This window comes from Sprattus sprattus (genome assembly GCF_963457725.1).
Source record: "Sprattus sprattus genome assembly, chromosome: 16".
In the NCBI taxonomy this organism is placed as follows: domain Eukaryota; kingdom Metazoa; phylum Chordata; class Actinopteri; order Clupeiformes; family Clupeidae; genus Sprattus; species Sprattus sprattus.
In genome coordinates, this window is record NC_137914.1 from 22,827,534 (window position 1) to 22,842,233 (window position 14,700).

The 14,700-nt window shown below is 41.2% G+C and overlaps 1 protein-coding gene across 1 annotated transcript in view; it reads left to right on the plus strand.

Moving 5' to 3' along the window:
* The window catches only part of LOC308377510 (metabotropic glutamate receptor 4-like), a gene marked incomplete at both ends in the record, with an annotated part of 143,737 nt that overhangs the window by 123,674 nt on the left and 5,363 nt on the right, over positions 1-14,700 (plus strand). Inside the window, 3 exons of the mRNA XM_080854198.1 lie at positions 169-369; positions 9,131-9,267; positions 9,696-10,634. Of these exons, the coding sequence (XP_080710324.1) occupies positions 169-369; positions 9,131-9,267; positions 9,696-10,634 (1,277 nt within the window). The remainder of the gene's footprint in view (positions 1-168; positions 370-9,130; positions 9,268-9,695; positions 10,635-14,700) is intronic.

Below are 14,700 nucleotides of genomic sequence, written 5' to 3' on the forward strand. Positions count from 1 at the left end.
GTACATGACAAATTGAACTGAGGCTCTAACGTACATGGAAAATGAAGCTGAGGTTGTAACCGAAAGACTATGGCACTGCAAATTGAAATTTTAATTGACTGTGTGTCCTTGGTGTGTGTGTGTGTGTGTGTGTGTGTGTGTGTGTGTGTGTGTGCGGGCTTGTTTCAGATCATGAACGGATCGGGAAAGACTCTAATTACGAGCAAGAGGGCAAGGTGCAGTTTGTGATCGATGCCGTCTACGCCACGGCTCATGCCCTGCACAACATGCACAAGGAGCTGTGCCCAGGACGAGTGGGCCTCTGCCCAGCCATGGAAACCATTAACGGCACCGCGCTTCTTAAATACATCCGCAAGGTCAACTTCACAGGTAGGAAGCGGTGGAGATTCTGAGGGAATTTTTTTCCCTCCTTTCTAGGGAGGAGAGTGTGGGAAAAAAAGCTCTTCCCTCATAAATCCCCTTATAGAGCGTTAAAGGGAAGGCAGAACACATAGCTTGTAAACAAACAGTTATCAACCAGCATGCCGGTCTTCATTCTACAGAACTCATCTGCATTTAAATAGGGGGTTCACATTGTCAGAGGAGCTTTTGAACCGGAATAAGAAAACAAAAAAGGTAACATCTAGAATTGAGTTTTTAGCAGAATAAGCTACGCTATATTTTCATACAGTGGCATGGCGGGTGTGCCAGAATGTATTTTAGATTAATTTGTGCTGAATGAATTGGCTGCTGATGTAATTTCAGACTTGAGATTTCCCTGTGGATGGATGTGTTTTTTAATCTACATATACATATTATACATATAACTAGTGACGGGGGAAGAAGAAATTGCAACAGTGGAATGAGACATTTAAGTTTAAAGAAATCAGTCACAACATTTCTGAGATAATATTTTCATGTCACACACTTTTAGTAACTTGACTTAAAATGGCTTATTCTGCCAGGTTGGGTTGTCTTAACTCTGGCGATAAATTAAACTCCCTGCCAAGGCAAAGATTTTGAATATAGGTGTGGTGAAATATTCTTCTCTGCCAGGGAATGCACCAATCACCGACCATCACTGCCCCAGTCTGATTTATCTATCTGGAAAAAATATATGAATCCCTTCATTGGAAAAGTGGTGCATTACACAGAATGTACATGTGATGGGTTATATTGATCTAGAAAAAAAAATAACGTTAGCTTGTCATGGAATATAAGTGAGCAAAACATTTTCTTTTTTTCACAGGCTATTACTTGGCTTTAATCAAACCTTTCAATAATTAACTTTGGCCAGGCTCTGTCCACTTAATGGCTTTACCGCTAGCTCTGAAGTGTGTCCCTTTTTGTACAGCAGAGCACATGCACTGCTGTGTCCGCCAGCTACTTTTCGCCGTCAAAATAGGGCTTCATTTTAAAACAATTTTTATGAGTGAGTGTGACTTTCAAACCAGTCCCCTTAGTTTCCTATAGATGCCCATAGAGTAACATTTAAGTGTCTTGACAACCTCACTCCATTTCATGCTTCAAAGCAGAGAGAAGTAATAGTGCCTAAAGCAATGAGAGACCCCCCTCCCCGTTGGTCTAAAGATCATTCTATGTGTACTTCACCCATATGCTTAAACCACAATGATGTTTGGGCCACATTAGAGGCTACCATAAGCTTCACAACAGATTGCTATTCAATGCCCCATTACTTCTCCCAGTGCTTTCTTTGCCACTATGGAAGACACACACACTGATCCAGTTATTCTGAAATACTGCTGTCCTGCTGTTCTTACTTACCTGCTCACTGCAGGTAGAATTTAATCAGAGTGTTTCAGTTGTTCTGTGGGAGTATTACTTGAGTAGATTTCAAACTATGTCTGGAATAGAAGGCAGGCATTTCCTCCAAATAAACTTGGTTAGGACGGCAATGGGCCATAAAGTATTCTGTTTGGACCCAGCCTGCACCAAGTACAACCTCATGAGGTATTACATTTATGTCTAATCAAAGGGAAGCCCTGCGTTTTCAAAGAACTCAAAACTCTATGACCCCTATACCGCCACCCCCGCTAGTCCCTTTAGTAGCAATCTCCATTTCATTTGCAGGTGAAAACAGGCAATATGATTGTGTGCTCTTTAAATATTCATTCCTCCCGTCCTTCCTGCTGTTCGGACACAGTTGGGGCGGAACAGCAATGATTCATGTATGTTTATGCCATAGCTGTGTCATCAGTTATTAATATGCTTAGCAATGCTGTTATGAAATGCTGAAGCATGAGAGGGAGAGAAAGAGAGAGAAAAAAAGAGGAAGAGAAAAATAAAGAGAGAGAGAAAGAGAGACAGAAAGAGTTTTAGTATGTGATCTGCAAATGCGAAGTGTTGTTGCTCAGCAGTAGTAAAGTGTCACTAACAGTAACCACACGGATCAAAGATGGGAATAAATGCAGTGCACAGGATATTGTGACATAATTGTGTTAAGCACACTATAAACAAACACACATACACTCAGTTGCCAGTTTATGAGGTTTACCTACCAAAAACTAACGTAGTCTCTTCCCTTCATGATTACACTTGTTGTGGTTCTGGTCAGAGTTGACTGGCCTAAATGCATAAGACATTATGATCTATTTTGATTTAAACCTTTCAAAAGACAGTATTTATTTTTTTTCTGACAGTTTTTTTTAACAATTGTATATAATTTGTAGTTCTCAAGCCTCCTTTTAAAGGATGTTTCTTCATTGCAGTCAAAATAAGGGATATTCACAAAATATTTTTTAATATAAGAAGTACATACAAGTATTGCAAATTTAAATGTCAGAATTATTAGAATTTTGTGTATTTAACAATGTAGTTAACAACTAACAAGACACATTTAAAATAAGCATAATCAAATATGTGATTTTACAACATATTAACGATTGATATTGATATATAAAGAAAATGCACACTATGAAATGCATCACACAAGTGATGTTGCTGGCTCCCCACGGTGGTAGCACCCCTCTGTAGACTGCCCCGTCGCTCTCTGTGGTCCTGGCCAGATTCGCTGAAGGAGTGTAGAGGTTATTTGTCTGGTCACGTCCTCCCCCTTACTTTCTCTTGGGTCAGGCCTGGCATCCCGGTTCTTCATGCCAGGGGACCGCAGGACGTGCTCCACTCACTCTGTCTCTGTGCGTCTGCTGGCCAAACCGACACCGCAGTGTCCCTTCAATGGCTGGCCAACTGGCCCGCACTGCTGGATGAAGAGGACCTCTTCAGGACCTGCGGTGCCTTATCTTCCAGAACGAGATCAACCTGGACGCCAGGAACACAGCTTTATTGGGTACATGGCCGTGCCCCCTCCCGCTCCAGCTGGTCGATGAGCTCTTCGATTCTTTGTAGAATTGTCATCTTCGGCATTTCTGACACCAATGTAGCGTCAGTGGGTTCTTCAAAGAAGACAACTTGTAATCATCTTTGAGCAGCAAGCCTTTCATTTTCAGAGCAACAAGAAAGAAGACACTGATATAGATTCACACTGAATAAGACAGATGTTAGGTCTATGTTTATACACTCGGGAAGCTGACAGCTCAAAAGTTTATCAGTTATTCCTCTTCCTGCCCCGAGGAACTATAATTTTCCAACCGCTCAGTCTCAACACATGGCAGCCTAAAAGGTCTGAATTACATTGACAATTTGAATCTATTCTGGGGGCACAGATAATTTAAATTGCTTACATAAAATCATATTTTGGTTCAATGTTATTTGTGTCATAACCCAAGAACACACAAACACACAAACACACGAACACACTCAACTTGTGCCTGTTTCTGTTAGTCTTCATTTCTTTTTTCATGTGCTTATGATTGATTATGGTATGATGGGGCAGAGATAAACACCTAGTTGGGGCTACCTCCACTATGTTTTTATTCTACTTCATGGACTAAATTATATTATTTATTTTTTGTTTCATTACTTTCTTTTAAAAACATTTATACTCTATTTGATGATCTTTATACTTTTCTTTCAATTATTCTTTTCTCTTCTCACTTTCTCTGAAATGTGCTAAATAAGCTTTCCTTGCCTTTGAAATAACAAAGACGTTGGCAGTGCACAGATATGCTAACTAACACAGGGTCTTACACACACAGACATTAAATGTTCTATGACACAGATAACACCGCTAACATTCAAACACACACTAACACTGGGCACAAAGGGGAGGCATGAAACACATAGTTCTAATCTGGAACACATTCAGTTCCCTAATAACCCTTCTACCACATGCTGGGATCACTCAGAGTCTCTCACAACAGCAATGCAGAAGCTTAACAAACCACCTGCATGTTACAATCCATTAGAAACAATTTCAACAAAAATGAAATACTAAAGTAATAGTAATTATTAGCACTTAATTAATGGCTAGTGGAATCATTAAGCCCGCTACACTAGCAAACACCATCTTTGACTGCCTCCTCATACACAACCTGTGTTACCACTAATGAAAATAAAACCACACAGTACTCCTTGGTCTCGTGGTTCATGCACATGGTTTTGTCGCCCCCAAACTTTACCAATCAGCAAGGATACTGACAAAAGTTCTCTCTATGTGCTGTTAAGAGGGCACCCTGCTTTGCATATTTACAAATTTGAGAGCATCTATGAAAATCCAGCTCAGTCTCTATTCACTGTGTAATGTGAATTAAACATTTGTGATCAAGGGAGGAGTTTTGAACAGCTATGGGCTGAAAACTTAAGGTTGTCAGGACAACTTAAATGGGATAAAATCCCAACCTCATTCTCAGAACAGCTTGTTCAGACTACCTCTATCCCCTGCAGTCCCACCTTTACTGATTGTGCCACGGTGTGTCCAATTTGCAAATGTGCAGATTGCCCCAGCCACTGCTGCCAGCTGTCACAAAGCCCTGTGTGTATACGACTGTGTAGGAAGGCAGAAACTGTGTTTCTATAGGTTAATCTGCTTTTTTGAAGACAGAAACTCAGTGTTTCTATAGGTTAATCTGCTTTTTGAAGGCAGAAACACAGCATTTCTCTGCTTTTTTTAAGCTGGAATTTGCATCATATCCTGAAGGAAATCCTCTCCCCTACGCAAATCATTGTTATAGATGCCTCAAAAACATTGAAAAGACGCACTTTTTAAGATGGTGATAGGCTGGGGAGCTGGGTGGGAACCATGGCTTTCTAGGCTTATATGGAATGTAATGGTTCATGGAATGTAATGCTTCAAGGAGTTGAGTTTGTTAGTTTGTCCCAGATGGAATATCCCCCTCTCCCATCCAGGTTGTAATGAAAATGTTCTGTTCAGTTTCAGCTTTGCAGTGCTTCAAACATTGAGCCCTAATTTCAGATGGACTTTGTGTAGTGAGAACAGGCGGAGATACCTATTCCATACCTTCTTAACATTCACATAATGCTCAGAGATTGTGCTGCAATAGAGCAAACTTCACATTTTGAACATTCTTATGCAGGTCTATGGCCGACATTTAATCATTTTTGAGATGCTAGAAGACATTTATTTAAATATAAACTTGTCTATGTAGTTAATGTGTGGTTTGTATTTTTTTGTTTTACCATACATAAAGGAAAGAACAATTGATCAAAATATACTTATAAAAGAAACAACTAATCTGTTATCTGCTTCCACCTCGCAGAGATGGGTAATAATGTGCTAAATGTAATGGTAAAAGCCTATTCTATGGGGCAAAAAGCTAACGCTAGCCAGCATTTAAATTTGTGAGCGTGTGATTTATTTGAAGTCTGATTGCCACATAGGCCTACCATAAGTTGTTAGGCTAGCCTACACATAGCCTATGTGTCATGTCTCAGATACAACTTTAGCATCTCATCTGATCTGTCATTCCTCAGACTATAGCATGCCTTGTAGTCCTCCTAAACTCAACACAACACAGACACAGCTCCATTTCATTTTAGTACAAATATTTAATGGACATTCTTTTTTAGTAGCCTATTAGGTTCACATTACTTCAGTCATTTCCCAACCATACAGAGCAAAAATAGTCCTCCCAGTCATCATCTTCAAAATAAGAAAACATAGCTTAAATATCTTAAACACAAAATCAAACAGTATCAAGTTGGGAAGCTTTCTTAAAAAGATTTTTTTAAAGATATGCAGTAAGCAAAAAGTATAAAGGTGAGCAAAATATGTTCTTTAATGTTTTTTTTATATGTTTTTCAATTTCAACTGAATAAAGAAGATAATATCTGTATAGCCTGTATAGGCCTTTTATTTGCTTGTGTAAACATTTGTGTCACTTGTTTTTTGTGTTATTTACATATTAATTTTGCTTTAGTTTATTGATTGTGTTTAAATAATGTGTCCTCTAAAATGTTTTGCTATCCACGATATAACACAACATGCCACAGAAGCTCTGACTTCCAGAGGACTGTATTGTAATGTGCCACTTTACCTGTCAAGTGCCACTTACCATTTGCCACCTGCCGCTTAATAGGCCAAATACTCGCTCAATCACAGACCTGCCGTTTAACAACTCAATATTAAGCTGCCATAGCTGCAGTCATGTGTAGAGCCAGGAAAGTTAGCAAACACTTGCAATTAGCATCACAGATCACTTGAACATCATTGGAAAGAAAGCCTTTGCAATATGCTTGTGACCAGGGAACACACACAATCAGAAGTGTGTACAGTACATCATATCACACCAAAGACCCCCAGTAACCCTATGGGCATCCTTAAACTTACTCTTGACTCTGACCATGGGGGCAAGGGGATACTGGAAGGAGACCAGCACTGTTGTCTCTTTGAAAGCAATGGGATGGGGACTTGCACATCTGTGCTGTTTCTCCAGGTGGGGACCAGTTAGAGGCCGATATAATACACGTGGAAATATCTCCAGCAGTTCTTCTTGGCGAGATCCAGGAACGAACAGCGCAACCGGGCCACACTACCCCTATACCCCCTCATGTGCCTTGCACACATTCAGATCATTAATACCCAACATGGAAAAAATTAATAAGTTCAACAGTTGTAGTGCTTTATAATGTCTTGAGGAACATGGGGTTGACTTTATGTGACAGTTGGTCATCTGTGGTTTTTTAGAAGTTACACTGTGGCATTGCTTTGAAGGAACTACATGAAACTCCCACGCCTGTGCACGCACCAACCCCAGCATTGCTCTGACCCACCCATGTTTACGTTATGGTAGGATTTTGCTCATGTTATGAAATTAGCAAATTGATTTCAAGTTATTAAATTAGCTTCAGGCCATGCATGGCTGACATTGCATCAATGAAATGAAGGCCTATGATGTTGTCCATACAAAAACTCCTGAGCATGCCTTCCTAAGTAAGTAGTTTGTTTTAAGTGGTCGTCAATTAATTATTCTTAACAGCTGGAGCGATCCAGTCTTAATTCAAACCCCCATATCTGTTCAATTTCCTGCATAAGACTTAATCAAAAAAGTTTGAAAGTGGCTAATTTTCCATCAGTGTCCCCATTTTTTATTCATGAAAAATATACTTTGATGGCTGCGGGGTTCCCGCATATCTCAATATAGATAACATAACATGACGTACTGTATTAGGAATCTCAGAGGAAGTGATTGAGCTGTAGACTTTCCTATGATATAGTTTTTATATCTATATATCTCTGCTATGAACTGCAATGATGACAGAATGCAATTTTTCCATTACATTCTGCTAAAACAGAGAGAGGGAAATACATCTTACTTTAGATTGATCAATTTAGCTCTCTTAAATGCGTTTATGTTATGTGACTGTTGTCTATTATGTAGTGTAATACCCATAATTTACTTTGTGTATACATGCATAGCAGGAGTCCCTGTACTGGGATGATGAAAAATGCATCGGAAAGTGCAGTTGGAGGTTAAACAAACTGAAATATCTCTGTGACAGCTTCTCTGCGAACGTTTTTCTCCCTGTCATGTGCACAATACTGCCACCGAAATACATCAGAGAGCCAACCAGTACATACGCTTTCTTTGAAGTGCTAGAGTGTAGGTTGCCAGGCACATGAGCCACAACACAACCACATTTAAAGAGTGTTTGCTAGAACCACCGTCAAAGTGTTGGAGAGAGAGAGAGAGAGAGAAAGAGAGAAGGAGACGGGAGGGATGAGAGACTCCTTCTGTGAGTCTTAGAGTAGGAGTCATCGTTCAAGGTTGCTTGATGCCTATCTGGATCTGCAGTATTCCAGCTGTTTGGTCGGCTGCCTAGTCTTCCTAATACTCAAATGCATTATGGGATAGTATGGCACATTGAATACATCGGCCTTAAACAGAGAGAGAGAGGGTTTTAAGGGGACAGCGGAATAGAATGAGCACAAGTTCAAGGTTGCTTCACTGAACCAGTGCGTTGTCTGAACATGTGGCCTATAGTTCCCAACATGCTCTCACACAATGTCAAAGCCTCCTACCAAATTGCTTTAATGGCAAGTCATATTTTGACATATTAACAAAAATAGTTTCAATGTGACAAGCCCAGAATTTTGCTGATATTTGTATCTATTCAATTAACCTACCAAATAATTCAATTTAATGATTAGATTCTCTAATGGAACACTTTTATGGTCAAAGTGTTCTCCATGACTTAGCACTGATAAAATAGTAATAAAGCAGAAATTAAACACCAAAAAAAAACGTGTTTAAGCCCAATATCTTATTTTCCACCCCAGACTTCAGTTGGCTCCTGTGTATCTCCCAAAAGGTAGTAGACGTTAAACTCTTCCTCTTGTCAACAGTTTAGTAAGACCCATCTTCAGGTCCCAGGGTACTCCTTTTGCATATTAGCAGCAAGGAAGAGAGTCCAAATCCTTATCAAAGGGAAAGAATTTTCCGCAACCGAAATGTATCAGTGATTAATTATTTACCATTGTGCTGGATATGGAAAATATGAATCTACATCAGATACTAGAATTCTGTTGCTATATGAACCACATAACTGTGTCCTGTAGAATGATGCAAGAGAAGAGATGATGGACTGTCATGTTTGCTCGCATTATCAAGATATTGCTTTGGCTTCAGCCCTCCAGGTGTGAAATGTGGCCTTAAAAGGCCTTATTGTCAACAGCAATATGGAAACAAATGATTGAATCATGTCATGCAATTCAGTGGTCCAATCAGGAATATTCCTTTAAATTGATAGCGTTCCTTTTCCCTAATTTTTCTAGGTATTGCTGGTATTCCTGTTGTCTTCAATGTGAATGGAGACGCCCCTGGTCGCTATGAGATCTTCCAGTATCAGATAAAGAACCAGACTAAAGAATACAAAGTCATCGGGCATTGGACAGACCAACTTCATTTAACTGTAAGTTGGACACGCACAGGAAAGATGTGTTCTCAAGCAAATATCACTTTTGTTTATTTAGTTATACAGCAAAGAGCCTGATTGTTGACAGAACTCCACTGTTCATGACTGAACATCCTCAACAAATAATATGAATTCTTTTTATATGAAAAACAGTTTTTTTTGGTTGGTTACAAAATGCATTCAGTGTTGAACTGGGTTTGTGTATTTGGAGAGTGCCCTGCAGCCTACTGATTTGTGATTAAAGTGGAACGACTTTGATGTTAAAGTACTGACCTTCAGTTTTGATTAGAGGGTCTGAATATGCATATTAAGTGAACAAAACTGTAGCTTTTTGAATGCAGAAACGAAATCTGTCTAAATACTTCAGATTCAATAGCACTGTATTTTGAAGCACGTTTAGGAACAATGTATTTGTTCTTGTCCAGGTCAAAGACATACGGTGGCCCGGAGGCTCACGGGAGGTCCCCACCTCTATCTGTAGCCAGCCCTGCCGCGCAGGCGAGCGCAAGAAGTCGGTGAAAGGCATGCCGTGCTGTTGGCACTGCGAGCGCTGTGACGGCTACCAGTACCTGGCCGATACGCACGTCTGCAAGATGTGCCGCTTCGACCTGCGGCCCAACGAGAACCACACGGCTTGCCAGCCCATCCCCATCATCAAGCTGGAGTGGGGCTCCCCGTGGGCCGTCATCCCCGTGCTCATCGCCATCCTGGGCATCATGGCCACCTTCTTCGTGGTGATCACCTTCATGCGCTATAACGACACGCCCATCGTGAAGGCGTCGGGCCGCGAGCTCAGCTACGTGCTGCTGACGGGGATCTTCCTGTGCTACGCCACCACCTTCCTGATGATCTCCACCCCAGAGGTGGGCATCTGCTCCCTCCGACGGATCTTCCTCGGCCTGGGCATGAGCATCAGCTACTCGGCGCTGCTGACCAAGACCAACCGCATCTACCGCATCTTCGAGCAGGGCAAGAAGTCGGTGAGCGCGCCGCGCTTTATCAGCCCCGCGTCTCAGCTCGTCATCACCTTCAGCCTGATCGGCGTGCAGCTGTTCGGGGTGTGCGTCTGGTTCGGCATGGACCCGTCACCCCTGGCCATCATCGACTACGAGGACCAGCGCACGGCCAACCCGGACCTGGCACGGGGCGTGCTCAAGTGCGACATCTCGGACCTGTCGCTCATCTGCCTGCTCGGCTACAGCATGCTCCTTATGGTCACGTGCACGGTGTACGCCATCAAGACGAGAGGGGTGCCCGAGACTTTCAACGAGGCCAAGCCCATTGGCTTCACAATGTACACAACGTGTATTATCTGGCTCGCTTTCATACCCATCTTTTTTGGAACCTCGCAATCAGCGGAAAAGGTAGGCTGCATAATAAATCACAAAACATGTACCTCAGATTTAAGGCGTATAGATTACAGCTTCAGGTACACTTTCAGTTTCATTTCTCTCATTAAGCAAGACAACAACATTCAAGTGTGAAATTCTGAGACGCACTTATGGTAGATAACAGATCTGTCATTCTGCCTTTGATCCATAAATCATTTTCCAATTCATGTACACATCTGTCCAAGTTGTCCGACTCAACTCTGCGAAATGGTCATGCAAACAAGCCAATTAAACTCTCCTTGGAACACAATTCACTGTCAGTCCCTCCATTTGAATTCATGTTTGCACCGTGGTCCATTGAAATGAAAATGGCTGGGTTAAATTGCCGTTGTTGTATCACTTGTGCTTGTGATTCATCATTCAAGGAGATGTGCCCGCGGCTCTATGTCTGAAAACACGCAGCCAGTAATGAATTCTTGTACGCAATTTATTTTCTGCTCAAGTTTGTTTTGCTCATTTCCTGAAATGGGCCTGGCTGTGTACTTTTTGATTTTTGTTTCCCTGAAGAACGGTTTGAAATGAATGAGCCTGAATAAGCAACTTTGGAAGCCCAGCTAAAAAACAAAGGCGATTACCGCAATTGAGATGCCACCCAAATTACAGTGGGTTGTGTTACGGAGTGCAAGGACCGAAGCATCTGTTAGACAGAGATAGGAATATCCACTGTCTAACTCAACTCCACATAAGCAGGTGGTGCCACGCTCTGGGATAGTCATAATCATTTGTGTTTGTATAATGATGTATTATAGCTTATTATATCTGGGAAGACTTTCTTTTAAGCTGTTGGTAGACAATTACATGACACCTGCACACTCGTGACAACTGATACACATCCATACATACATAACTCATGCGTACATTAGCATTCATGAAGGCTAGCGCTTGCTGACAAGTGATGTCTTAAGCGCATTCATACTGCAAGCCTTAAGGGCCTGATTGTCCTCTTTGATGTTGAGCTGATATAACATCTATGTGACAAGGTGACAAGTTTTGTTTCGATTTATTGCATGTTGAGTTGCTTATCATATGTTTGTCATGTTCGATTGACATGATGCTGATAATGGTAAATACATTAAAGCCTAATTTGTGTTATCACTCTAGGCAGCATTGTGCCAGCATAACATTCTCTCACACAGGGCTGCCCCTCATTTCTTTACCCATCAGTTTATAATTCAAATACCGAGTCGGTTAATAATGTTTGAATGCCCTGTGTGTGTGTGTGTGTGTGAGTGTGTGTGTGTGTGTGTGAGTGAGTGTGAGTGTGAGTGTGAGTGTGAGTGTGAGTGTGAGTGTGAGTGTGTGTGTGTGTGTGTGTGTGTGTGTGTGTGTGTGTGTGTGTGTGTGTGTGTGTGTGTGTGTGTGTGTGTGTGTGTGTGTGTGTGTGTGTGTAGATGGGGATGAGTGTGTGTGTGTGTGTGCAGGAAGGGGGGAGCGGGCGCTGACAATAACTTCACAAACTCTGCACGTGTAAACCTGGCAACCCGTCGCCTGATGTGAGGACTCAGTTTAGTAGACAGTGAGTGTGGGGAGGAGGTGGGCGACAGCAGACTGGCAGGTAGTGATAACACACTAATTGTACCATTGTCCCCCTCATGAAAGGCAAAGTGGTGAGGAACCAGGGCTCTTTGTGTGTTTCATGAAGGTGGGACCGGAACCCATTCACCAGTGGAGTTGCTGGGTGAGGGTTTGTCAAGCATGACTATACGCTTGGCAGTTTTTGATATCTAACTTCAGCATATGGAAGGGAATGGGCATGTCCCGCTTCAACCTTGTCTTTAAAAAAAGAGAAAATCTCAAAACACATTTTGTAATTGTGTGTGCTGTAGGGCATTTCAAATATTTATTTCAATTGTATCATGTCGAACAGTTAATGGACAAAGAAAAATATGTGCTGCAGATTATCTGTTGGGTATTACATCACCAAATCACACAATGCACAAATTAATCATTCTCATGTCAGATAAAAAAATACTGTTGAAATAAACATTGACATCAAGTCAGAAAAGTTTGAAGAGTCTAAATATATGATTAGCTACTAGACCATTACAGCCCGTGAGAGAAATACTGCAGCAAATGTGAAAGTTATAATATACTGAACTGGCTAAACATTATATTAGTGAGATAAAACAATACACCAATAATTCCAACAATAATTTGTTAGATGTGTTAGTTCTTTTGGCTAATTTCCAAGTCTGGTTGTAAACATCCTACAGTATTCTGTTCATAATCTGCTTCAGGTTTGTCTGTGCCCTTTAGTGTACAAAAGGTGGGCATCATTATGTCAACTACAGAGGATATTAAAATAGACTTTAATTCCATTCCATGGACATCCAATGTTTATTATCGTTGCAGACATAACCATTAAACCCACCCACAAAAAGGCAATGGCTCAACTTTTCTTCATTCATAGCATGTTCCAGTAGTTATGGCAGTCCTTTTCTAGAACCAGACACCAGCATTTTACAACGTCCTTCTCAAAGTCTTGTGTGACGTCCTCTAAAAGTGCCACATCTGGTCGTTATGACCCACAGGACGTGATTATACAATCATGAATGTTTTCACAGCTAGATCTATACTTCATGGTACAGACAGGCTGAGTCTCATAACGAAGTACATATATGGGAAGCAGAATAAAAATATTCAATTTAGTTAAAACGTGAACAGTTGTAGCATTGTGATTAGGTTCAGCTATCATTTGGTCTTCATTAAGAACAAGCTTCTTTTTGTAGACATCTTCCCAGCACAGTCCTTCCATTCATTACCCAATCAACTGTCATTTACACTTAACAAGTAAATGCATGCAAGAAAATGTATTAGTAGATATAAGGTTAGCGGTTTTCTGAAAGTTATGAAGTTTTAAAAAGGGCATTTTCAAGGAAAGAATTGTATACTGACAGTGTACAATATGCAATATCCTGTTCTTAACAAATAATGCTAACTGAATAACTTGATGCTGGTACTAAACTATCTCTTTTATTTACAACCGGAGTTCAGATGGGAAAATAACCTGCTACCTTCTGACGCTGGTTCTCCTATGACACATTTTGAGAACCAATTACCTTAATTCCCCTAACAACCCCTTCACTCATTTCTTGAATTCTCAGTTAGTCTGCCGTTAACCACAGTTCTGTACAGCAGAGTGAGATTTTCCTCACCTCAATCACCAGCCGCTCCTGTCGAGATCTGAGCACAGGGGATTCTTGTCTAGTTTCTCTACTTGTTCTTGATCTGAACTTGTTTGATACAGCAACGGCAGCTGCAAGAGCAACAACAGAGGCAGAAGCAATGTTTCAAAGCAGATTACTTCCACCAAGGCAGTAACATACCGCCGCGATGGAGAAATATAATCAAATCCTATCAACATGTTCTGGGACTTTTCTGACTGAAATACAGCGAAGACTGAAAAATAGAAAGACTGAAAGGGCTCTCCCCTCGCCCCCTTTACACGAGTAATATCACAGTGCTCGAAAAAAAATGCACCAACACAGAAAAATGTCAGTGTGCCTTTTAGAAAGTCTGAAGTGAATGGTGCGTAATTGATTTGGCAGGGAGAAAAGCTTGGAGGTGTTGACACATGTGGAGGACTTTAGGTCACAGTGACAGTGTCGCGGTAATGATGCCTTCGCTATGTACGGTGACACGGTGGCAGGGAAGACAAGAGGGGGCGTAATGGACCATTGGCCCTTGCTGCCTCAAATTCAGTACTTCTCCACATCGTGGGTTGAGCCTTGATCCGCCTGCCAAATGCCACTGGGTTTCTTGCTTTCGTTTTTTAAAGGAATAAGTTCCCTCCCCAAAACGATGACTGCGAATAAAACATCTCAACTCTGGCATTACACTACTACTTTGTAAGGCCTTGCATGGTGTGTTCTTTGAGATAACTGCGTTCAATGAAAATGCATGTAAAAAGAGGTAAAGGTAAAAAAAAGTATGCTAAACTATTTGTCAACAAAGTAATTTCAGAGAAAAAAAGAAACTTTCTATCTTTCTAATTTCTTTACCTCCCTTAGCACTGCAGTCATTACATGCTGGCAAAGAC